This window comes from Sturnus vulgaris, chromosome 16 (assembly GCF_052056855.1).
Source record: "Sturnus vulgaris isolate bStuVul1 chromosome 16, bStuVul1.hap1, whole genome shotgun sequence".
NCBI classification, from domain to species: domain Eukaryota; kingdom Metazoa; phylum Chordata; class Aves; order Passeriformes; family Sturnidae; genus Sturnus; species Sturnus vulgaris.
The window spans coordinates 7910108-7934508 of record NC_142258.1 but is presented as its reverse complement, the minus strand read 5'-3'; the positions used below and the strand labels follow the sequence as shown (position 1 = coordinate 7934508).

At 41.1% G+C, this 24401-nt stretch overlaps 1 protein-coding gene across 3 annotated transcripts; it reads left to right on the top strand.

Moving 5' to 3' along the window:
• The first annotated feature begins 1538 nt into the window (after positions 1-1538).
• TMC5 (transmembrane channel like 5) lies at positions 1539-24377 on the top strand. 3 transcript variants are annotated; one of them, XM_088174406.1, is made up of 23 exons: positions 1539-1655; positions 8941-9101; positions 9652-9836; positions 10194-10298; positions 11014-11106; positions 11854-11953; positions 12535-12625; positions 12946-12996; positions 13333-13484; positions 13999-14143; positions 14686-14841; positions 15399-15565; positions 16205-16283; positions 16667-16764; positions 18424-18519; positions 19110-19185; positions 19753-19886; positions 20714-20887; positions 21272-21350; positions 21677-21769; positions 22844-22945; positions 23239-23284; positions 23843-24377. In XM_088174406.1, exons 2-23 carry the CDS (start codon positions 9028-9030, stop codon positions 23959-23961), a joined length of 2415 nt encoding a protein of 804 aa, XP_088030532.1. In that variant the 5' UTR covers positions 1539-1655; positions 8941-9027; the 3' UTR covers positions 23962-24377. The 3 variants fall into 3 exon arrangements, with proteins under 3 accessions (XP_088030532.1, XP_088030530.1, XP_088030531.1); XM_088174404.1 differs by having other exon boundaries at positions 12946-13194; XM_088174405.1 differs by having other exon boundaries at positions 1567-1643; positions 12946-13194.
• The last annotated feature ends 24 nt before the right edge of the window (positions 24378-24401 follow it).

Sequence of the window (24401 nt, the reverse complement as noted above, 5' to 3'; positions counted from 1 at the left end):
CACAGCTCAAAAATGCTTCTAAGCATTCAGGGAAGTTCTGAGTGATTGCTTTAATTTTGGGAGCATCTCTTCTTTGACTACCCCAGTACCTTGTGCTGTGGCCTGTGCATCGTGCAGGCAGCTCTGGGTCAGTGCAGGGTCCTCTGCAGCCATGCCAGGAATGTTGCTTTGGGCAAAATGTAATCTTAAAGTAGCATTAGAAAACTTCACTTAAGTCTATGTAGAATGTATCTGGTGCAGGATAAACACGTTTTACTGAGTTCAGGAGCTGGAAAAGCACTAGTCATTTGGTAAAATCAGCAGTTACACCAGCATAGCTTCTGAACACAGAGCAGATTGATTTATTACCAGTTCCCGGCTGGCATTAATCCAAAGGCTGATGGGTGTTTTTCATTTGTTTGTATTTTTAGTCTTGCTGACCAGAGAAGTTATTTAGGAGTAGTTGGTAGAAGTTTTAAGATGTGGGGTTTTCTGGGGAGATAAAATACGCCAAAATGGCCTAACAAGCTATATTAACACAAAAGAAGCTAGGGGTCTATAATCTATACAGTATTAGCAAAAAGGAAAAAGGCAGTGGGCAGGCCACAGGTCTGGGACAGCAGAGCCAGTCTTTTCCTTACCCTGTTCCCTTCTTTGTCTGTGCCCACCCCAGTGGTGGCTGTTTGGCCTCTTGTTCAATTTGAGGATGCTCCTGATCCAGAGGAGGGCATTGGCTTTTGGGAAGGGCCCTGGGAACACCCTGACAGTGACTGTAATGTGCTGAGTGTGCTGGGGTATCCCTGAATCCAACTGCAGTGGAGTGAGTGAAGGTGAGGCAGGCATCCCTGCTAAGCTGCTCTGGGATAGAAATTCATGTCAGAGGCACCACCCCAACACTTTGTTGGATTCTCTGTGTTGCACCCTGCCTGGTGCTCAGCTGGAGCTTTGTCCAATCCATAGTTTTTCACACTTCTGCATGAAATGGGAATAAGAAGGGAAAGGAGAAAGGCAAGAAAAATCAGTATCTCTGTGCCAGACTAAAGAAGTTCCTTCTGGTCCAGGCAGAGTACAGGAAGGGCTGGTATTAAACTCCCTGTCCAGGAACTGTGGATTCTGCTCACTATTAGAGTGAACTAATTTGTCACCCTTAGAAGGACCTTCCTTTAAGACAAGTAAAAATATGTGAGGGAAGATAGTTCCTTATGTCAGCTCCCCAAATGATTAATCCAGGGATAAAGGTAACGCATCCTGTGTCTGAAAACGGTTTCTCTGTGTCCTTTTATTGTGGTGGTGTTGCTATCCCAGGTCAAAAGAAAGCATGTTTAAATTCGTGGGAGAGGGAGAGTGAATGTCTTTGAACTCAAACAAAAACATAGCAACGTGTCACACGATAGATAACAGCAAAGAACTTCGCGGGGTTGTTTTTCTCTCTTGAGCTGTACGAGCAGGACCTCAGCTCCCCTCTCCGGCCGAGCGTTTCCGTGTATAGTCCGTTCGGGGGAAAGGGAAGGAAAGCAAAGCAAAGCCGGCGGTCACAGCGGGTCCCCCGACACAGGGACCGGAGGCGGCACGGGGCGGCGGGAGGGGCGGCCGGAGGGGCGGGGCGGCGGCTCCGGGCACCTGGACCGGGAGAGCGGGGCCGGGCAGCCTCTCCTGGCGGCCAGGTAGGGAGCGAGGTAAGCGGCTGTGATGGGCAGCTCCGGGGCTCTGCGGCCCGGAGAGGCTGGGCAGGGCCGGGGGCTGCAGCGGGCAGCGCTGGCGGCAGGGTCCGAGCGGGGGCTGGAGGGCGGAGCGGATTGTCCGCATACACCGGAGCGGGGGAACCACCGCAGCCCAGACAGGTGGCTGCCGCTTACAAATGGCTGCTGCTCATTTAGAATGATGGCACCGTAAGGTCGGACTACGGGCGCGTCAGGGATGTACTCGGCTTCTGCTCGCTGAAAGGTGAATAAGCGCCCAGAGCTTGGTGTCAGCCCGGCTGCACGAACGGCACCTCACAGCTTATTGCCCCATTAGTCACATCCGAGCTTCCTCTGCCTTCAGCTGGAATGGCTGGTCCCATGGGAGAGCCGGCCACACTTCCCTGAGGTCTCTAGCCAGTGTGTCACTCCTCCCTTTGAGGTGTGGCACCAGCCTGGCTGGGATCACAGCCTGGAGCGTGACATTTCCTTTTGGTGTAGGTTGCATGTTGGTCTCTGTTAGCTAGTGAATGGATGTGGCACTGTTTTTTCCAAGTAACAGGCTGTGAGGCTTTTTGTGTTACAATAGGTAATGGGAATTTGTATTAAATAGGTGCGGGAAATCTCGGGCTTCAGTATTCGTGCTCTTTGGGTTCCTTCACTCTGTCACTCCCTCAAAACACACAGACTTACTATTTAACCTACAAAGGCTGAAACGTTTCTATGCAGGATACTTAATGTACATCTAAAAGCCAAATCTTCTTGTCCTGGATTTTATTGCTAACCCGTTGTCATTAGTAATGTTCTGTTAGTAAAGCAAACCTGCAAGCAGTGGCATTGCGCGGGAGCTGCTCTGATTTCTGCTTCCCCTGCTGAGTGTCACCACTGTCTGCTCTATCAGCCCTGAGACCCCCGGCAGCCTGATCCTCTCTGTGTGGCAGAAGCAGCCGGTCAGAGCTGGCTCCAGAGCCACGTTCAGGCGCGATAGTTCAGGTGTGGGTGAGTGTCAGTCCCTGCCCGTGAGACACTGCCCTAGTGCAGGATGAGGGTCACAGCAGGCTGCAGGTGCTAAGGAATTGAATTGAAACGGCAACTCTGCTGGGCTGATACGTCAGTATCAAAGTAAATGGTCTCTAACTTTTTTGAGTTTTTGATTTTTTTTTTTTTAATTTTAATTTTTAACTTTTTTTTTTTTTTTTTGAGTTTAGTCTTTTGGTGCTTTTTTGTTTCGTTCGTTGTATTTTTTCCCCAAAGTAAGCTTGTTAGAAGGACTTTTACCCTGGAAAGTGATAAAGTGCTGGGGTGGTGTGGTATGGCTGTATGGGCAGGTGTAAGAGGAACCGGAACTTTACAGCGGTGTCCTCTTCATGTATTGGTGAAAAAGTCCCTAACTGCCACTTGTAGAGTCCATAGGTTGTGTGTGTTCATTGTAGAATAGACCCTTAACATGCTAATAGGCTACATCGGATTTTAATGGAGTTGCATTTTGTCTGGAAAGAAAAAGCATTCAGTTTACGTGAAATTATTTGTCAAACAATTTGAAAACTGCATATAAGGGTTTTAACGATTTCAACAAAACCAGTTCTCTTCTTTTGACTAGTTCCCCCTAGCAATGTTCTAGTTTCTTGGTATTCCCAGTATTCTGACAGATAAACTTTTTGTTTTCCTCCAGGGTCCTGTTAAGTGCTGTTTGTGCAAATAGTAACAGGACAACAATATCCTTAACAGGAAGTTAAGCCAGAAATTACAAACAGAACAATGCCCCTTTTCAGTCCAAGATCCTTGAGTGTATGTAAATCCCTGTTTATTATCCAAAATGATCATACGTGTAGTCTTCATAAACTTTTAAACTTGAGCTGGTGAATGATACTCCTGTAACTGATAGTGCTCATTAAAGTACAATTTACGGGTTGCAAGTGGTGAGGTATCCATTGCAAGGGCAGAATAAACAGAGCTTTCTTTTAAGGCTTTCTTTTAAGTCAGAACTATTCTAATAAGCAGTATCTTCTAATAGACCTCGTGTTGTTGGTTGCCTTTCCACTGAAAGCAGAACATTAATTCAAATCAGGTATTCACTTACTTCTGTTTTTTTATAAGCAGTTATTTCCTTCAAATACAAGTAGCTGGTAATGTTGGTTAATAGACTTAAAAAACTTGTTTTGCAAAGAAAGATTTAGTCCTGCTAAATGCAGAGAACATGACAGTTTGCTGTTTGGAAATTTAGTCACAAGACTGACTTACACTGATATGAAATGATTCTTGCTTCAGACCTTTTTTCTCCATAAGGGTCAGACAATGAGTAGGTCATGTTTTTCAAGGGTTAATGGAATAATGTAGAGTTCTGTTTCTTATTCTTGCTAACCTTGCCTCTCTTTGCCAGGTATACTGTTCTTGCTCTTCAGTTCCCTCTTTCTAATTTCAGTAGTTCTATACCTCAGTGCTTACGATTTTCCCAGTGCACTAAGTTTGCTCTTGTGGTCAGAGTTAGGAGAATAAAAGCAAGAAAGCAGCAAACACAGAGAGTTGCTCTCAAAGGAGCCTTCGGGGAAAGGATTAGATCATTCGAAGTCCTTGTCATATGTACTTCAGTCCGCAGGAATTGCATCTGTGGGGCCTTTTGGGTGGAGAAGCAGGGATGTGTGTGGTAGATTAGGGAGAGTGCTATGAATTTCACAGAATTACTGAAGTATCTGAACTTTTACCCATTCCCTGTATGCAAAAACTGTATGTGCCTCCACTCAATAACATTTTACTGGACACCAAAATTTAACTACATATTATAACAAATTTTAGATGCTTCTGGGGCATGTTTATAATTCAGGTTTCTAAACTCAGATGAAGAAGTAGAAACCTGTCTGAGACATTGCAAACACAAAGCAGCTGGCAGTCCTTCCCCAAAAACCTTATCTAAGCAGGTGATACAAAGGATTTAAATTGCAAAGAAAGTGATTATGATAAAGACAATGTAGTCTTACTGTATTGTGGGGGAATTGCAAGATAAATGTTAAAGGGAGGGATAAGGCAAAACAGGAAGTAGGTGCAAAAAAAATGGATAAAGAGTAAATAAGGAGCAGAGCTCATGATACTGAAGAGCAGCTGGAGACAAACACTTTCCTACTTCCTTCTGCCTGGCTGCTCTCTGGACCCCACTCTTACCAAGAAGAGCTGAGGGATAGGGAGAGTGGTAGGTGCCATTGCACTATAGGAGTAGGAAGTGAATCCATTTGGGCTCCAGACTAAAGGTGTTGCAGAGACAGCAGTATGGTGGCTGTGAGGGGGGTGCTGTCACTCTCCCTTCCCAATTTGTTTGTTTCTCTCTATGCAATTGCAAGTGAATGAATCTTCAGTGCTGCTGCATGTTATGTCACTGGGAAAATCCCTTGTAGCAGAGGCACAATTTAGATTGCTTAATTGAATTCAAGGTCAAAAATAGCAGAGTTGATGTTGGTTCCTGTAATTGACCTGCTGACATCAATAAAACCACAATGGGAGGCCTGTAAGCAGTGGTGGTTTTGGTGCTGGTTGAGTACTTTGGCAAGATGCACTAAAGATAAATGGCTTTTGCTTCCATGTATGATTTACACTGGTTCCATTGCTAATACGTCAATTAGAGATGAGATTTTCTCCAGTGTAGTGTTTGCTTAGTGTCAATTCACAGGCTCTTTAGATTTTCTGAGAGGCTTTCCTGGTCTATTGCAAAAGTGTTGAAGCTATGAGGTCTGAGGCAGTGGAAGAGTAGTGATCAGTACTGGAATCCAGCTGCTGATGCAGAATATAAAACTCCAGCTTGTCTCTCAAATTCATTTTTGGCTTCCAGAAAGCAGTCTGGTTTTTTCATTGTGAAGATGTGCAGAACACATTAAATTGGACAGGAGTTCATTAATAAAACTTGGGTAACAGTGAAGTGCTGTGTAATCATACCCTACAAAACTAAACTATCTTTATGGCAATAGAGCACATTCAGCCTTCTGAATCACTTCTTCCATGAATTCTATTCCCTTCATTCAACATTATCTATGATGTGGTCCTGGAATTCCCTGGTTCTATTCCACTTCAAGATGTGTGCAAATAGGATTTACTTCCTGAAATCTTTTTACTAAGGGATTGCAGGCAAGGAGCTTGACGCTCTAAGTGGCTTTCCTGAAACCTGATGCCAGGACAAAGTGCTATTTTGGCAAGACATTAATGTTTGTTTTATTATATTCTACATGAGGATTAGTGTCTATAGCAGAACATTACCTGCGCAGGAAGGGGTGAAACTAACCTGGAATATTTTGTCAAGGCTGTTGATCTGTGACTTAAGTCAGTTATTTTTCTGGGAAATGATCCAGACGTATGAGTCTGCACTGCTTGGAGTTTCCTGGTCTATATCATTACAGGGTTGAACGGTTTAAGCAGAAAGTACCCACTCTCCACAGACTTATTTACATAGCAATGATCATTAAACCCACTGATCTTAAACGCTTCTGTACTCCAGAGAAGGTGCACAGGATTTGTTTCAGCAAGATAGCTGCTGAAATCTAAAAACATAATCCATACGTGGATGCCACTCTGCAAGGGAAGACTTGCCAAGATCCCACTTTCTGTCTTTCACAAATAACCTCTTTTTTTTCCTTCTAAATATGTTTTTAAAGAGAAAACTAAGCCTAAATGTCCTATCTTTTCCTGGAGCTTTGGTTTGCTGCTTTCCATCATAGGTTGAAAAGAGGAGAGAGATGGTTTAGTTTGAGCATTACCTGCTTTGGGCTTTTTCCAGTGAGCTATGGCTGGTCAGAAATATATTAACTGCCAGATTTGAGTTTGCCTCCACATACGTGGAAAACTTATTCAAAGTCCTTAAAACTTCATGTGTGGAGAAAAACCAGTATTTTCATGTACTAGGTTCAGTGTTAGACTGGAAATGTCCCTGTGGATTTTCATAGTGATCCTGGCATGCAGTGCATCATAAGACTCAGAGAAAATAAAGTGGATAATGACAAAGCCAACAGAGAATCTATCTTGGGCTTTTTTGAGTTTTTGAGGAAGCCTTTATGGATAAGCCTCGAGATCTCTCAAATGAGTAAGAGAAAGAAACGCTGGATGTGTTTTCCATCCAGGCTGATCTGTTTCTTCTCGTTGGTTGATGTCAGCAAGTTGGTTGATATAGATGGCTGATGCTTTCTGCCAGTTTGCTTCTGGATAACGCTGAGTGTGCAATGCTGAGTGTGCACAACACACACAGTTCCAATCAAAATGGAGCTCTCTACAGCTCCAGTGAAGACCAGGCAAGTTGGCAAACTCTTTAGATCAGTGCTCAGCTTTCCAGCTGCCTTGCTGGCAAGCTTCCCAGCTTTTCGGATAGCTGAGTACGAGAGTTGGGTTCCTGGGAAACCAGTCTAAAAAAATAGAAAAATGTAATTTTGCACACGCTTCAAAGGGAATTGTCTCAGAGTTTTCTTCCCCTGAGAAAGTAATTTTTCCCTCTTTAGCTTTTCGTTGCAGTTTGAAATATAAATCACATTTATAGGGGATGTTTAGTTTTCCAAGCAAGTCTTTGCAGAAGACCATGATAATATTTTTCAACAATAATTTCCATGCTTTTTAATAGATGGTAGGGACAGAATGTACTAATTCCTGAAGTGTTTGTACAAAAGTTCAGCAATATTCTGAGCTAGCTCTCAAAAGATCACCAAGAGCTAAGTGGATCCTGTCAAAGGAAATCTACCTCTTCAGGAGATTTAAGCTTCTCGTTACTTTTAAGTAAGAGCCTTGGATTTCTTTTATGTAAGAACCTTGGATTCATGGGGCATTTATTAGGTTTTTTGGAGATGAGGAAAGAGGGCTCTGCTAATGACTCTTCTGCTTTCCTGAGAATCTCACTGTATCTCTGTAGGTGTGAAATTGTTGCCTGAAGAAACACAAGTGTCACTTAGGAGAGGCTGTTTATGGTTTCTTTTTGGCAGCAATCACCCCCTGTTATTTCAGGAGCAGGGGTGATGCACTGTGCATTCCCATTGCCTGGTGTGCTTTTACTCGGGCCTCAGAGCACCCTTCTTCATGCTGTAATCAAAATGTATTCAGTGCTCTGATTAAAATGTAGGACTTTGAATTCAATCAATCTCTCATGTTTATAAGCATAACTCTGCAAGTCAGAGTGCAAAACCTGGACAGTGTTTTACAACTATGTCACACTGCAAGATTTTAGACTGCGTTCCAAGCTTTTAAGGCATGTAGATGACATAATAGTAATTTAAGAGCTTTTGGCAGAACAAAATTTTGAAAAGCCCTCAGAAACTAGACACTGTATAATTATACATTTCGAAGATACTTTTCATGTAATACTTCCTTTGATGCAGTAAAAATCACAAATAAAATCCACTGCAAATGAAAAAGTTTGAGACTCTACTGTTAAATGAGATTTAGCTCTGCTTTTCTAGGAATGGAGCCGAAATAAAAATAGGGTCTGATGGGTTTTACCAGCTGTGCCCTTTATCATTTACTTTTTCCCTTCCCTGCTGTGGAAAAGTTTGCCAGCTTAGGAAACTTGCATGGTGCCTTTAAGAACAAACGCTGAAAATTGTTTTCTTTTTTATTTTGAGTATGATTTTTGATTAATTGCAAGGACTGCCTGTTTAATTTGGATTCTGTTTTTCTTATGTAACATTCCCTTTTTACTGACTCTTGAGGACTCCCATTCAATAAATTCTGACGAAGTCTGGCTTGTTTAAGATTAAAATGAAGCACTCTGTGAGGAATCTACAACCAGGTATATTTAAAGGATTGAGGCATTAAACCATTAGAAGAGGCCTCATTAAGAATGAGTCTCTAGGTATTGTCAGCTCTGTACAAAGCCAGTCCCTCAGATCCCTTATTCACAAGGCTTAGAGATGCACTGCTAGCAAGGACCAGGGCAGGCTTCACCTCCTCTTTAGTTTTGGAAATGTAGTGAATTTTTTTGGAAAATTCAAGCATTTGGCCTTTTCTGTTTAAGGAGGGGAGAGAGAGCTTTATTTTTTCCTTAATGTTTTTGACATGTTTCTAAAGCCTGGCCTCATTAGTGCTGGGAAAACTTGTGTGGCACTGCAGTTCTGTAGGTTTGGAGACCTAACTATAGAGAAATATTAGTTCCTATTTGACCTGCAACTTCTGGTGGACCTCAATTTCCCAATGGTGATGAAGTTAAACCACTGCTGATTTATACAGCTTCATGTTATTTGTTGGTAGAATAGCAGAATCTTCTAAGTTGCTAAAATGGAGTTCCTTCCTTTTAATTTTTATGGACCTGCATCTGTTTTGTAACTAGGTCTGTAATCAGTCTTCCATTAACATATTAATGAAGCAGTAGAGACAAAAATAAGGAAGATTTCATCCTTCAAACCAAGGACTTGTCATGGCTTATTATCACAATGAAGCCTTTGAAAATCCAGACTACCACTTCTCAGAGACACTGGAAATTGATAGAAGGTGAGTTTATTTAATTTTACTGTGTGACTGTGCCATAAAAAACAATGTTATTTATATGCAGAAGATACTTATTCTCTGGAGTTTTAATTTGTAGATTTATTTTAATCCCTCCTTTATGCTTTCATTCTCAGACAAATTTTAAAAACTGTTACCAGGAAGGCAACATTCAAGGGAAATGGTGTGTTTACTTTTCATATATTGGATGAATTTCAGTTAAATGTATTTATGGCATAATGTTGTAAATATTTTTTAGTTCCAGTAATTTTCACAATGGACTTTAACCTTGGATATCTTTATTTTCTAAGCAGGTGTTCCTGTTTAGTTAGAGTCTAAGCTAACTTCAGGTTGAGAACATTTTAGCCTTCCTAATTCATTTGATGACCAAATAAGGGTTATGGTGTTGAAGTTCTAAATACAAAATACCTCTCAGTATCACAGTTTGTTTTCTAACATACACAAATTTGATGATACTAGGTCGCAAATTATCCAGAATACCTATTGAGGGTTTTTATGACAGTCAGGATTTATTTTTTTTTAATTGCTTACACAGGGGGAGTTCTCAAAGGAATGCATTCTCTCACCAAACTCCTTATGATTCATCTCTGCACGATTCCTATGGAGAGTACAGAGGGAGGGAGCAGAACTACCCTGTGGCCATCCCAATGGCCTCCCTGGGACCTGGCTCTGACTACAACCAGGATTTACCCAGCACAAGTCCATATGGGAATTTCACAGGTATGTAGTTTCTCATGTGACCGGTTTAGAGAATCCCTGGAACAAATAACAGTTGGCTCTGTCCCAAGGGAGTCCTGCAGCTCTGCAAAGCTCAACTCTGTGTATACTTTTATATATATTTTTTTAAGCAGTTCAGGTGTTTTATTAGCAAATTCACTTATCTGTCGTATTAACAGATCAATAAATATTGTCTTGTGTGGACTGAGTAAGTTGTTGAGTGGAATATGGGAGTTTTGTTGAGGCAATAGGTTGCTGTGTTGGCAGTAGATCTGTATTTTGTCATAGGGTTGGCATTCTGTGTCTGTAAATAGCCCATAGCAGTTTGCAACTTTATGTAACTCTGATTCCTTTCAACAGACAATCTTTCCTTTGAGCCTGAGCCAGAACTGACTTACACCCCACATTCTACCTTCCATATGCTGGATTATCCCTATACTCATGGAATTTCCAGTGGATCAGAAGGTAAGGACTGTGATGCATCACAATATTGCATGTCAATCTCACCCTACATAAAATAATACTAATAAATATTTTAAAGCATTCTTGTTCAGGTATGAATATCTTCATGTAATAAAATGAGTCATAAACAGGGTCCTTGCAGCTCATCTCCAGAGATCTGAGCTCCACACTGGGATGTGACACTGGGCTTGGCATTAGCTTACAGGAAAGCTATGGCTAAACTCATCTGTGTCATGGCTGTAAGACAGATGCTTGAAGGAGTGTAGTCATCTTTGTTTGAATAAGTGGATGAAAGGAGGTGGAGAGAGCAGCTGCATTTTGGTACCAGGGAAATGGGAGTTTGGCATATAAACTTAGCATGATGGAGTGTGATTCTAAAATGATCCTCCTGAAGAGAGGGGAAGGATTTTTAAAGAAAGGCCTTGGCTTCTAGGAAGAAAGTCTTGAATAATGAATATATGCATTTGTGAATGGGTTAGATGGAGTTCTCCATAACAGCTGAAGACTGGGCCCAGTTCCTCTTTTCCAGCATTTATTGAAAAAGTGCTTGTGGTTGTCAAAGATGACCAGTAAAGAAATGAGTGGGGGAGTGTGTTTGCATGAAGTTAGTGAGATTGAAAGATAGACTTTTAACTTGTTCTTGTGAAAGTGAAATTTGAATTTTTTAAGTCAAATTATCAGAATCATCTGGGCTTCCTAAAGTATGTATGTTATTTAGACAGCTTCATTAGAAGACGTAACCGCAGACCCCCCGATGAAATCTTCATGGCTCCTTCCAGCATGTTTGAAACAGAGCCGGTGTGCAGTGAAGGTAAGGGCTTAGATAAGTGGTTCAAAATTTGGCAGTGTCTTGTACAATGATGGTGTGGTTGATGCTGCTCTTAGTTTCTCACCAGAATTGCATGTACGCTCTTCTGTGGTTATGGGGACAAATTAGGTTTGTGTTATGGTAGTAATTAATCATTTATGCTCTCCTTACACACTCAAATCCTATGATAAATGAAATGCAGTGCAGTATGAAGGTGTGAAATTGTAGAAAGAAATGCTTTTTATTAGAATTTGTTTGACCAGCTAATAGATTGCTTTCAGCCACTGTGTCTGTAATTGGCATCAAATTCCAGCTCTGCAGAAGCAGCCTGATTGTCAGCTCATAGAGGTGTGGCTGTGGCATAGGGAGTGCAAAGTCTGGGCACTGACGTCAATTAAAATTACAGAAGAAATAAAACAAAAGTTTAGCTTTCAAGTCAATACGTAGCATCATAGAAGTGTAACTGTCAAACAGTGATCAAGCAATGAACCAGAATCTTGGGCTGTTGTAAGTATTTAACTTTCCTTTATATTGCAGCTCTTTGTATGAACATTATTGGACTACTTACTTGCATTTGATTTAGAGTTCTGAGGGAGCTGAAGATAATCTGGGCAATATTGTTAAGTCTCAGCTTGCACACCTTGGTAGCAGTGTAAATGGGGGATGTTGTTATTCTATTTCAGGTTGTGTATAAAAATTACTGTATTCTTACCCCCAAATTTTTTTTTTTTTTGCATGGGTCTGATGCAGAGGAAGATTTAGTTGGAAGTCTTGCAAGTATGTCCACCAAAGAAAGGATTAAAGTAATCCAAAAGATGCCAGAGACCATGAGAAAAAAGAGAGAGATCAGGTAAAAATTAAAGTTTATCTGATTAGTTTTAAAAGCATTTATTTCTTGCAACATCTAGTCATCAATTATGGGGTTTGACAAACCAAGTAAGCTTTGGTTTGTCACTTTATGACAAAGTACTTTTTAATGCACTGTCAAAAAGTTAATATCTTGTAAGAGAAAATAATTTAATGATGGAGATAAGAAGAATCTCTCATGTAATATAAAACAGAATAGCAAGATCCTGACATTTGGTTATAAATGATGACCTGAGATTTGTTTTCAAAGGAAACTTGGATGTAGTTCATTGAAAATGGAGAAGAGACCACATGATCTCAACCATCCTTTTGTCTTCTCACAAAATATATTTAAATTCTGCTGCCAGTGTGAGTTAGTGGAGGGGTTAGAACATGCTGTCATAGCAGGGACAGGAGCCAAGGTATCAGCTAATATAAAATGAGCCAGTAAGAACATCTCCATGTTGTACTAATTCTGTTCATGTGCACAGAGGTGAAACTGTATTTGCAGCATCTCCTTTGGTTTCTTGATTCAATTACAACTCATACTATAATGCTTGTCACCCCTGCCCTGCTCTTCCACAGAAATAAAGTTCTTCAAGAAATAACAAAAAAAGCAAAGCACCGTGGTGCTCGACCTTCCTGCTGTACACAGTGTCTGCAAGGAGCAGCCGTGGTAAGTGCTAGAAACTTCTGTCAGTCACAACAGAGCAAACCACTCTAGCTGCAATGCTATCACTGTCTCCGGAGGAATCTGGTGTCTTGCTTCATGTTACTTACCAAAGATCCAGTTAATTGCTGCAGTGTTCATTAATAATGACTTGCACTGCAGTAGCACTCAGGAACACCAGTTAACCATCTTAGGGTGCGTGGAGTGGGGCAAATCCATTCTTAACATAGAAAGGAAGCTGTAACATTAAAATGTGAAACTTTATTATGTGAAATTGAGTCCAGTTTGCTTGCTGAGATTCATCTGTCTCCTCTTTTTCCCTTCAGTCATTTCGACGATTTGGAAATACCCTTTCAGAACATTTTCACCAGCTGCGGGTATGGCACAAGACTCTGAAGATCATTGGTGCTGAGTTTGGAACAAGTGTTCTTTCTTACTTTGTTTTCTTGACATGGCTGCTAAATTTTAACATCTTCTCATTCCTCATAAACTTCAGTTTCATCACAATTCCTCAGTTTCTTGCAGCAGAACCAAATAACCTTTCATTCACGGGCCTGGAGCTGTTAACTGGAGCTGTAAGTATTTCATCACACCTGTGATTTCCTGATAAGGAATAGGACAGCTCCCACCTCCAGTAATTGGTCTTCAGATGATGATGCTTTTCACCATGGAAGTGACAGCAAACATTCTGAATGATGTCCTTGTCTTTCCAGGGTTATTTTCAACAAACAGTGCTCTACTATGGCTTTTACACCAATGCTACAATCAGTAAAATAGAGAATGGTCCATCTTATAACATGCAGCTGGCCTATATTTTCACTGTTGGAATATATTTTGTCATCTGTTTTCTTATCTTGTTATTCAGGTAAACTGACTGTGAATTCCTGTTTCTCTTATATTAATTGGAAAATAGCAACACAATACAAAACCCCATCCTGTTAACAGTTAGAAGTAATAATTACTTGAGTATGTTTCTCTAAGTCCTTATTTACAGGTGTAGAGTTCAAGTAGAAATTTTTGCTCAAAAGGCTCCAGGAATCAAACCTTTATTACAGAAATTAAAAATAACTGCAAAATAGTAAGGGACATACAGAGAATCCCACTTCAAACTGGGGATGTTGTGATCCTCCTTTGTAAGCTGTTGCTCCTAACATTGTTTCTTATTGATGTGGCCTTCCAGAGGTAAAGATTGTCAGCAACAATCTTGAGATGGAAATGGCAGAGTTTCTTACATACACTGTCATATGTGACATGCTCAGAAATAGGTCCAATAAACTTGTGATGGGATGGAAAGGCTGACAAATCTGCCTCCTTGCCCTGCTGTAAAGACTTGATGAATCTCCCTCTCACACATCTGACCAATTTAATTTTCATTGCAGCATGGCAAAATTCTTCTCCAAGAACTTCATTAACCCTCAGGAAGTGTCTGTGAATGCCAGCAAGCTGCTCTGCACTTGGGACTTCAATATAACCAATGAAAAAGCTGTGAAGCTGAAACAAAAGAATCTCCGCACACAAATAAAGGTACAAACCACAGGAGGTACAAAACCAATGTGCATGAGTCATTCTGTTAGAGACTGAGTTGTGCATACAAATTTGTGTGTGCACATATCTCTGACAGAGTGACACAAGTGTGCTAGTCCTGTGCCTAAGAGATTTAAATCTTTCTGACTTCCTGAATTTCATTTGGTCTGAGCTCCTAGCATTGGCTTAGCTACTTGTTTTCCTTTTCTCTTTAAGCTACATATAAATATTTGTATGCTTCTGTTCTATTGAATGAGTCTCTGTGACTATTAAATATTTTCCATGCAGAGTATTTATTCTGGTTTCTCCCCTTCCTGGTATTTAAATATTTTATAAACAAAAGGTAGGCTAGAAATACTATCCGTGAAACTTGACTTCTAGGATAGGAACAAAAAGTTGCCCAGTAAATGTTCCTGGGATATTACTCTTCCCATCTTCTAGAGCAATAATCTTTCATTCAGTTTCTCAGGCAGTTCCTTGAAACATGTTTTGCCTTCTGCTGTTGACTAAGAACTTCTTCATTACGAATTGTTTCTTTGCAGGAAGGTCTCATTGAAGTAAACAAAGAAATTCTAAATTTTTCTGCAATGGAGAGACTTCTTCGTATTGCTATGCATCTTCTTGCTTGGATTGCTTCTCTGGGAATAGCAGTAGCTGCTTGTACTGGTGTTTACTTCCTCTCCATTAATAACCTCGAGGTAAGGCCAGATTTTGCATTTTTCCACACAGGTATTTCACACTGAGCATGAGCCCTGGTCTGTTCACTACAAGGAGAACAGGGAAGCAGAGCTGTGGTTGCTGCCAGAGCACACACAAATTCTGCTGGACATAAAGAGCTGCTTTGCAAGGCCTGCCCTACTGGGGACTATGGCAAGAATGTGGGACCTGAGGGGTCTGAGCAAATCTCCCTCCTTTCTCCAGCAACTGCTTGCCTGGGCCAATGGTCAGCTTAGGGACAATGCATCTGCTGTCCTGGGGAGAAACAACAAGAAGCAGCCCCAGCAAGACCCGCCCCTTCTTTCCCAGGAGCTGCATTTGATCTGTGACTCCCCTCCTTGGTCCCACATAATTTAGGGGAAGGAAGGGGAGAAGGTCACTGTGCTGCTTCTCATGGGGCCATAAAACATGACAGTCTCTAACCTGAGAACATACAGGGAGGTGAGCCAGGGGGCTTCCCTGTGGACACACCTTGAGGCAGCATTTTCATTAAAGCTCTAAGTTTGAGTTTTTTGATTATGTTTTTTTCTTCTCTAAGCTGTTTATGAAAGGGCATGGAAATGACCTAGAGAGCCAAACTGCCATGTTGGTGCTACCTGTGATTGTATCTCTCCTCAACACATTGATCCCATTCTTCTTCTCTTGGCTTGGGCACCTGGAGAAGTTTCAGAGCCCTGGACACCACATATATGTCACTATTACCAGGTATTTCTTGCTGCCACCTCTTAGTGCTTTGGGCCTGAAGTTGTCTGAGTTCTTTTTGAAACAAAGCTGTGTCTGGGTGGTGAGGGAATAGAGAGCTATGGAGGAGAATTCATTTTCTCCAAAGGCTTCTGTACACTCTTGTCTTCATGACCTTTAGTCCTTCATGAGCTTCTGGGATGTTATAGCTGTGCATGAGGATAAGGAATGGTTTCCCTCCCAGCTGGGTGCACTGTGACCCTGGGCTTGTAGCATTCCTTGATGACCCCTGGGCTATTGGCCCCTCCCCAGGAAAGGAAGGGACGTAGAGAGGACTGAGGTCATCTCCCTTAAAAACAGATGCCTGGAATTTACAGTGCCTAACCCCTGGTGTCCCTCAGCCCTCCCTCCCCTGAGGAGCCCCACTCCCAGCCAGCAGCCTGTTAAGCAGATGTGGTGCCAAAGTTGTCATGCCCAGCTCCACTTCTGCCAGGACAATAGAACAATGCCTCACCCGACCTCCCAGGAGAGCTCCTGGAGTTAGTCCTGGCACTCTGCAGTGCCAAGAGGACGTAAAAAAGTGTAACCAATGGTCATCCTGCCATCACTCCCTCCAGGTATGGACCAGCTGTTGGTGCAGTTACTGTTACTTCTTCTTTTTAGAAATATCATCCTGAAAATATCAATTGTTGGAATACTGTGCTACTACTGGCTTAACGTCGTGGCTACCTCAGAGTCGCAGGTAAAATTTCAAGAACACAAATCTGACTTACAGAGCCAGGTTAGGAACCACTTGGATAAGAGGCTTGCTTCAGCAAAGAGAAGCACATGTGGTGTCTTGGGAAGCTGAGTTTTCTACCCTGGCAGTTTTTATTAGTAGCTTGAGAGAAATCAATTGTAGAAAAAAATGAATGGCCCAGCTCCAGTCTCAGCTGGATGGCAGCATTGTTCACTGAGAAGTCAACCATGATTTGCCAGGCTGCTAAAATATATTTGATCAAGATTTCAGATCTTTGATCAAGTTTCAGATGCCCAAGCATTTGGGAACAATGTTTAAATCACATCATATTTAACTTCTAGTACGATTTTGTGTTTGTTTTTTTTTTTTCCTTCTGTTTCTTAAAGTGCTGGGAAACTTTGGTTGGCCAAGATATTTATCGTCTTGTTCTAGTTGACTTCATATTTTGTTTGCTTGGCTCTTTCTTTGGAGAGTTTTTACGAAGGTGAGTACTACTTTTCTAATCTTGTTTTCATACATTAACCAAAGATATTATCTGTTTACTCCATGTGAGAAAAGTCCAGCAGAAGCATGGCTGTGGCACCACTGAAGTTTCCTTGATTTTCCCTACCAGGCAGAGTCTCTGTACATGCCTTGTGTATATTGCTGTTCCTCCCTAGAAGGATGTCAGTGTGTCCTTTTTCCCTTTGGAGATGGAAAGACAAGCAAACCACATTCTACTCTCATGGATTTCCTGAGAGTGAGGTGACAATTATCTCAAGCACAAACCCACCTTTTCTGCATAAACATGGGCACACTGCTGCCTTTCCTTGGCACTGTATCCCACTGTGATTTTTTCCCTCTTATGTCACTATAGTGTCCACAAGTTTAAAATCTTATTTTATCAATCTTATTAAGCATATAATGAGTCTCTCAAATGTAGAGGTCTGCAGCATGATAAATGAGAAAGTACCGTGAACTGGATGTCAATATATCTCTGTATGTAAGGAAGAAGTCATTTACTGCAGTGTGAATCTTCCTAGTGCCAAACATTGCTTATGGCTTAGGCAATATTTAAGTGCTTGCAAGCTCTACAGAACATTTAGATCCCTGGCCATACTTTTGTGTAAGAGGTCTGATCTCTGCCCATGATTTGAACAAGACTGGTTTACAAGGTAGGGCTTTGTTAACTTTTTTGCTAAATTAATACAAAACAATGTTGAGAAGCTCTTGAAGACTTTTCCTCCATGGCTCTTGCCAGTGTACTTTAATCCTCCTGTTGTGTTCAGTAGGGAAATACCTCTCAGCAAAAGGTCACAGAACTAAAACTGCAATGTCAGCTGTGATAATTGGCCTCCCCTAAGCTGGGCAAAAGCACCTGACGTAGAGATGTGAAAGGTTAAAAGTACAATTGCTTGCATTTAATATTTTGTGCTCATAGTAACGGCCTGAAAGCCCAGGTCTATTGATGATGCAGTTGATAAGGTGGGTTCAAGATGTGATAATTGCGAAAATCTTTATTGCTCTCACTACAACAAGCAAAAACCTGAGTCTCCCCAGCTCAGGAAAAATCAGCTAAATGACTAAAAGGGATTCTTGGTTCTCAGTAGGAATCCTCTCAGTACTTGCTTACCTGTCTGTTTCAGCTCCTCACAACCTCAGTTAGTTTGAAGTAGGATATATTTGAGGGTACATTAAGAGTATCAGTTAAGACTATAAATAAATTCTCATTTTATTGAGGCAGAAAATTCTCAGGACCTGAAAAAGCTGTTACAGTTTTTTACAGTTTTGTACTGAAGCCCCTTGACATTTCAACTGCTTAAGCACAAGGATGCTTGTGCTTAAAGTAACAAGTAGTCACTATAGTATAGATATATAATGATACAGTAAGAAACCCTTGTTCATTTTCTTTTCAGTTGTATGAAATATGTATTTGGTCTTACTTCCACTCTTCTTTGTTCTATGGGATATTTTTTTGCCAAATTTTCATTTTTGCTGTGCTGTCTAATGAACGAGCTGTGGCTGCTTTGCATGACACTAATGCAGCCTCTAAATATTTTGTCATTGATGTTTATATTCAGAAGGTCATTTACAGAGATTTCTACAGAGGACTTTATCATTTAGCAAATGTTATTGTGCTACAGTTGTTGGTTTCCCTCTCCAGAATTATTGGAACTACAGTCTGCCTGAACCTGGGACTGCCAGAATTTGATATTGGACGAAATGTTTTAGATTTGATCTATGCACAGACTTTGACCTGGTAAGTGTTAAATTTGCAGCCAAAACTTCATTTGTATGTAGAACTATCATGGAAAAATTCTTGTTCTGATGTTTGTGGGTGCTTCCCAGAAAGAACAGGATAAATGACTGGGAGGGATCAGTTCAGTGGCTTTGGTAAGGATTGTGGCTTGCCAAAATAATTGTGTGGGCAGTAACAATAACTTCAGTCAGTAGTTTACCCGGTGGCCATCTGGTCTGAGAGAAATCTGATAGGTTCCTGCAGAAATATCCTGGAGTTTTGTTTACTTCCCCACTGAGATGATATTTTTTGTTGAAATAATCTCAGCATTAAACGCTTGAAAAGATGCCTTATTTACAAGAATGAGTATGTTACTGCAATTAAAAGAGGATTCTGCAGATCTGTACATAGATATGTGTGTTTGAAATTCCATATTTTCCAAGGTGGATTTATTGCTAGAGGATCAAGGGTAACAAAATCATATTTCCAAATAAATCCCACACTACCTGCATATGAAGTTATTGTGGTATTTTTCTGCTTTCAGTGCACTGAGAACTGAATGGTGAATAGTGAAGATGTAACTTTTTTCTCTTATAAATCCTTTCTTGTAGGATTGGTATCCTGTTCTCACCTCTGTTGCCTGGTATCCAGATGATAGCATTTTTTATAGTATTTTTTGTGAAAAAGGTAAAAAAAACTTAATATGCATTCATCATAAATAATAAAGTAGTAAAATTAAAGCCTGGAGAACTAACAGTGGACAAGTGCATATGTCAATATAGACACTCAGCCTGTGGCTATGACTTTTGCCTCCCAGTGACTCCCCAGCAGCTCCCACCTATGAAGTTATCTCGGTGTAAGCAGGGTGATTCAGCTAAAGATCAAGGCAGAAATGTCTTCTTTTCAGAATTCTTTGTCTCAGTAGTATGACCAGATGATAAGTTGTTTGTTGGGTCATGAAGCAGTTTGTAGTGTTGAATGTAGAAGAACAAAGCTATAAGTAGAAGGATGGATTCAAATATCCCTGAACCAGGAGTTTGCATATGCTACAAAAGCAAACTCTACCCAACAGACTCCTGAGGAACCCATCAGCACCTCATTTTGCCTCTTACTATAAACCACACTGTATCTATCAAATTCACATAAAAGTTGTTCTTGGCAACTTTTGAAAGATGCCATTTCAGCAATTCCAGTGGGATTGACTTAAACCAAGTTGAAGTGACAGCATTCCAAAGTACCTTCATCTCTTTAAAGGTCAGTCTGATGAGGAATTGCCAGCCCCCTCGCAAAGTCTGGAGAACTTCTCAAATGATGACATCCTTCATTTTCCTGCTGTTTTGCCCTTCCTTCCTTGGAGTCCTGTCTGTCGTTGGAGTCACTGTCTGGAGGTATGGCACATCACTGGCATTCAGCCCTACTAAATTATGCTGTGTGACCTGATACCAGGCAGAGGAGTCTGCATTTCTCTATAATAAAAGTTATATTAATTGCTGGTGGAAAGTTTCAGGTGGTCTTGAGGTGCTCTGTATTCTGGAAACAAGGCTTGCTCCGTGATCCCGTGAGAATGGGTGTGTTACTGTGGTCACAGGAGGGAGGGCAGCATGGACACACTTTCCCCTTGACTACAGTCAGCAACAAGATTTCGATATTTAGTGAGACAGGTGACTACACATGAAACGAGATGGGATGAAAGCTATCAGAGCTATCATGTCCAGATGGCAAGTGGGAATTTCAGACTGTCTGGAGTGGTTCAGTTTCAAAGCAAACACTTTCCTATTTCAATCTACCTGAAAATGTTAATTCTTATAATGGTCTGCCTTATTTTACTACATTCTGTTGTTACTAAAGATCTGCAGTGACTCATGTCCCTGAAGGCAAGGTGAAATGTTAAAAAAAAAAGCCAGTTTTTCACTTTCCTGTAGCATGTGCTACAGCGATTGACATGTTATATTTATGTCAAGATTGTGCTTACCGAGCTTGGTACTGATCCATTGCAGCAAGATCATGTCTCACAGCATAGTCTGGGGTAGGCATTTAATGGCTGGAGAGGGACACAAGTTAAAAATTCAATACAGATCATGGAAGTACCCTGGGAGCCCAGAGAGAGTAGAGAGCTATAGAAAACAGAGGAGCATCTTGATGTACAAAATCACAATATTAATTAATTCACTGGTTAACATACAAAGGTTTAAGTAGCTGTTTTTCACACTTTCAGGTTAAAACCTTCAGAAGCATGTGGTCCTTTTAGGGGTTTGTCTTCTATGTATGCTGCAGTTGCTGAGTGGATACAAGTACTGGAAAGATACACTGTCTCTAAATGGGTAGTGTGGATCTACCAAAACTTAATTACAAGTGAACTTTTCTTCTTCATCCTCTCTAGTTTTGTACTGTAAGTATCTGCTAATGCAAAGAACTAGAAAAAGGCCTTAAGTGGAAAAAAACTGTCAAGGACAGAGTCATTCTATGTTATTTTATTATCTGAAATATATCTTTTAATGTTGACTCACTTAAATGTACCTCTCATCTTGAATACAAGTCCATAAATTTTTGGGTCTTTTCCAAGACAATGTTTTAAGCCATTTCATGCATTTGCCACATTATAAGCAAATCCATGTGTTTGCCATTCCTTGTGTAATTGTACACACCTATTTTGTGTGTGTGTGTACAGAGATGCATGTCTTTTAACAGGTTAAAATGAACAAGATACATTTTTATCTAGACATTGACTAGAACAAAGTGCTCATATGTTGGACTTTTTTTTTGTTTTGTTTAGAATTGTTATTTATCTTTACGGGCAAATAATACAAGGAAGAAAGACCATGACCAAACTCCTACGTAAGCAAATTGTTAATGTAAGTTTGGCTTTCAGCTGTACCTTTAGTATAATTTGGCTTCTATGTTGATTGTCTCATCCAGCTTTGTGGGGCTGTAACCTGTTTTCCCTGTAACTGTGCAAAGGAGGGTGGGAGCCCTTCCCCAAGGGATTTGCTGGGAAATTTAACTCACAGAGTTGTAACAAAAGAATTTTATCTTCAAGATGTGCTGCTGCAGCTCCCTCTGTAGACAGATTATTTTAGAGTAGAAGGAATTATTTTGGTCACTGGTTACTTACAGTCCTTGAGATTCTCAAGGGTAATTAGTGCATTCCAGCTAATGATCAAATATGTCTTGACTACAGGCAGGGAAAGATAAGGCGTTTCTACTCAAAAAGCTCCAGACAGAGCAAAGGGCAAGACGAAGCTCATCTGCACTGGGAGGAAGAGGCCAGCAGGTCAGTCTGACTGCTCAGCTTCTGCTCTTTAATTACTTCATACGCTTCCATGGGGCTCCTCCAGCCGTGCAAATGCTGCCGGTTTGGTAAAAGCCTGTACTTAAAACTTCATCTAAATGTTTATTGCTTAATTCCAGACAGCAAAAGGATGATGTGAAAGTTCCCTAACTATTTGATCCAGGCTGGAATTCAACCTGATAAAGATATAGAAAAATCCTTACCCTCACCAGACATAATTTATGGTTATGAAACTTCAAGAAAACATTCCTAATGTTCTTGTGCAGTGATGGTCACCAAAGGGTTTGGTCACACTTGAACCTTGCCCAGGCTGAGAAGGAGGCTGCCTTCCTCCCCTGGCTATATATTTCCTTAAGGGATTATGATTTGTGGTTATTTTCAGCTGAGGTAAAACTGAGTGCTTTGACGTAACCCTATTTTAAATCCTATACAATAAAAGATAGACATATATTGTCCTAAACTTGAATTTCTGTTTCAAGGCAGTCTTGCTTGCTGACCCATCAAATTACTGTCAAAATGTGGACATATAGGTATTGTCTGATGTTTTTATTTGGGTTGAGTAAAAACTCCTTGACCTAAATAATGATAGAGAAAAAGTGTTTGGTGGGTTCCACTCCTTCCTCCCAAAAAACCAAATTCCCCAGTATGACTGGCTATCACTAAAATGATTATATAAATTAAAAAAAAAATGGATAATAATTGATATTGATCTAGTGTTAACTATAAATATGTGTGTGATAATACAAATAAATATTGACTGTAAAGAGGTAGGGTGAATATGAATAGGCACTTTCTATGTGCTGGGGATTTCAATCAACCTGTGCCCATATTGAGTGGCACAAATGGGACTCCTGAGAGGGAGATTTGGTCACCTACCAAGTGTGGATGTTCTTGTAGTTGTTAAGGTCAGATTTTAGAAGGAGATGGCAGAATGATCTCATTATGGATTTAGCAGAAAGGCCGTGTCCCTGAGACAAGGGAGATGAGCAGTGCTGACCATACAGTCACAGCTGGAAGCCAGAGCACACAATACTGATGTTAAATACTGTTTTTCAGAGAAGCTCCTCTTCATACCACCCATCCAGGCAACCTGCCCAGGAGGTGCCAGACTACCTAGAAAGGGAATTTGACCGAAACCTAAACACATCCTACAATGAGGTGAGATGGTCAAAAGAGAGAAATGTGGATTCCCCTATACAGAATCTGGGGCATGACGCAGGTGATGGGTGTGTGTGTGTGTATCAAAGTCCTGTGTGCATGGAAATAAGTTTAAAGATTAACTTGAACAGATATAAAAATGTGATCAGAATAGCTACTGAACACTCATAATCACAAACCTGCTTAAGACTTGGAGAGTATGGTCTTGTTACAGGTAAATGGTATCATTTTCAAATACAAGACACATGGGGAGGAAATCATGACCTAAACCTGCTTGTGAATTTTGTTTTCAGCATCCCTTTTCTGCTGAGATCTCAAGCAGCAGTGACTATCTACCAGGTAAGCAACTGAGATGAAACACAGGAAACTCTCAAAAATTCAGCTCAGTAAAAATGTTTGGTGTACAAACACAGCATGTGACAGCTGCATGTCAGGGGGACAGCATTTTAGCATCTTGTGTAAAGAGAAAAAATGACTGAGCTTGTGGGGTGAATATTTTCTATAGGTTGTACTTTTTGTTAGCTTGTTCTGGTGTTGGTGGTGACTTCTAAAAACTGACCACCAGCTTCTGTGTACTAGAGAGTGAAAGTCCTGGTAAATAAGCCATTTTGTCTTATGGGAACACCCAACAGACAGGCAAGAACTTTAAATCACTTTAGAAACAGACTTCCCATCTTGGCGTGAATCTCAGAAGAGCTCACTAATGCTGTACAGTCCCTAGAACACCACCATGCTCTGAAGAAAACAAAGCTATGGCATCTCAGGTGGTAGTTTGACCTCCCACGTAACTTCACCCCAAAAACTTGGCAGATGAGGTCCCTAAGGAGCACGGGGCGTTCTGCTGGGGGTGGCTGTCCCCCAGAGCGCAGCTGACGCCGTTTGCTTTGTGCCGAGCAGGCTGGGAGCCCGCCCCGCCCGGCCGCAGCCCCGGCGCGTCCCGGGCCGTGGAGCTCGCCCTGCGCGCCAGGGAAGCCGCGCTGCAGGACAGCGGGGACAGCGGAGGATCTGAGCCCTGAGCAGGCACCGAGTGAAGGCATCGTCCGCAGAAAGCAATGCTCTCCTGGACTAATGACTAAAAGAATCACTCAAACCTCTTTTTTACGTCTTAATGGAAGAAAAAAATAGAAGAACAGATTGCAAAATGTGTCGGGACTTCGTTTTTTTACTGTGATAGGGAATATCCAGCTGTTGGGGGTGTTTTGTAGCAGTGGTATTTGGTGACAGCCTTCCCCCAGGACTGGCATCACCTCGATGCAGTAAGGCTCCCTCCACAGCTGACCACGTGTTGTTGACTAAATACAAGGAAACTTCTGCCTTACTGCAAATAAAAGTTCTGCTTAAAAATATTTTTCTAACAGATATATTTTTAAAACAGCTTTTATCTGATCTAAACCAAACCTGGAAGTATTGGTCAAATAAACAGAAGTATATTGAAGTGCAGTTGTTTTTATGACTG

Excerpts from the sequence above, each read along its gene's own strand:
- TMC5 (XM_088174404.1), top strand. The coding sequence starts at position 9,028 with ATGGCTTATTATCACAATGAAGCCTTTGAAAATCCAGACTACCACTTC. Across the intron at positions 11,107-11,853 it reads AGAGCCGGTGTGCAGTGAAG|AGGAAGATTTAGTTGGAAGT; the intron begins GTAAGGGCTTAG and ends GGTCTGATGCAG. Across the intron at positions 16,765-18,423 it reads TTTGGAGAGTTTTTACGAAG|AATTATTGGAACTACAGTCT; the intron begins GTGAGTACTACT and ends TTCCCTCTCCAG.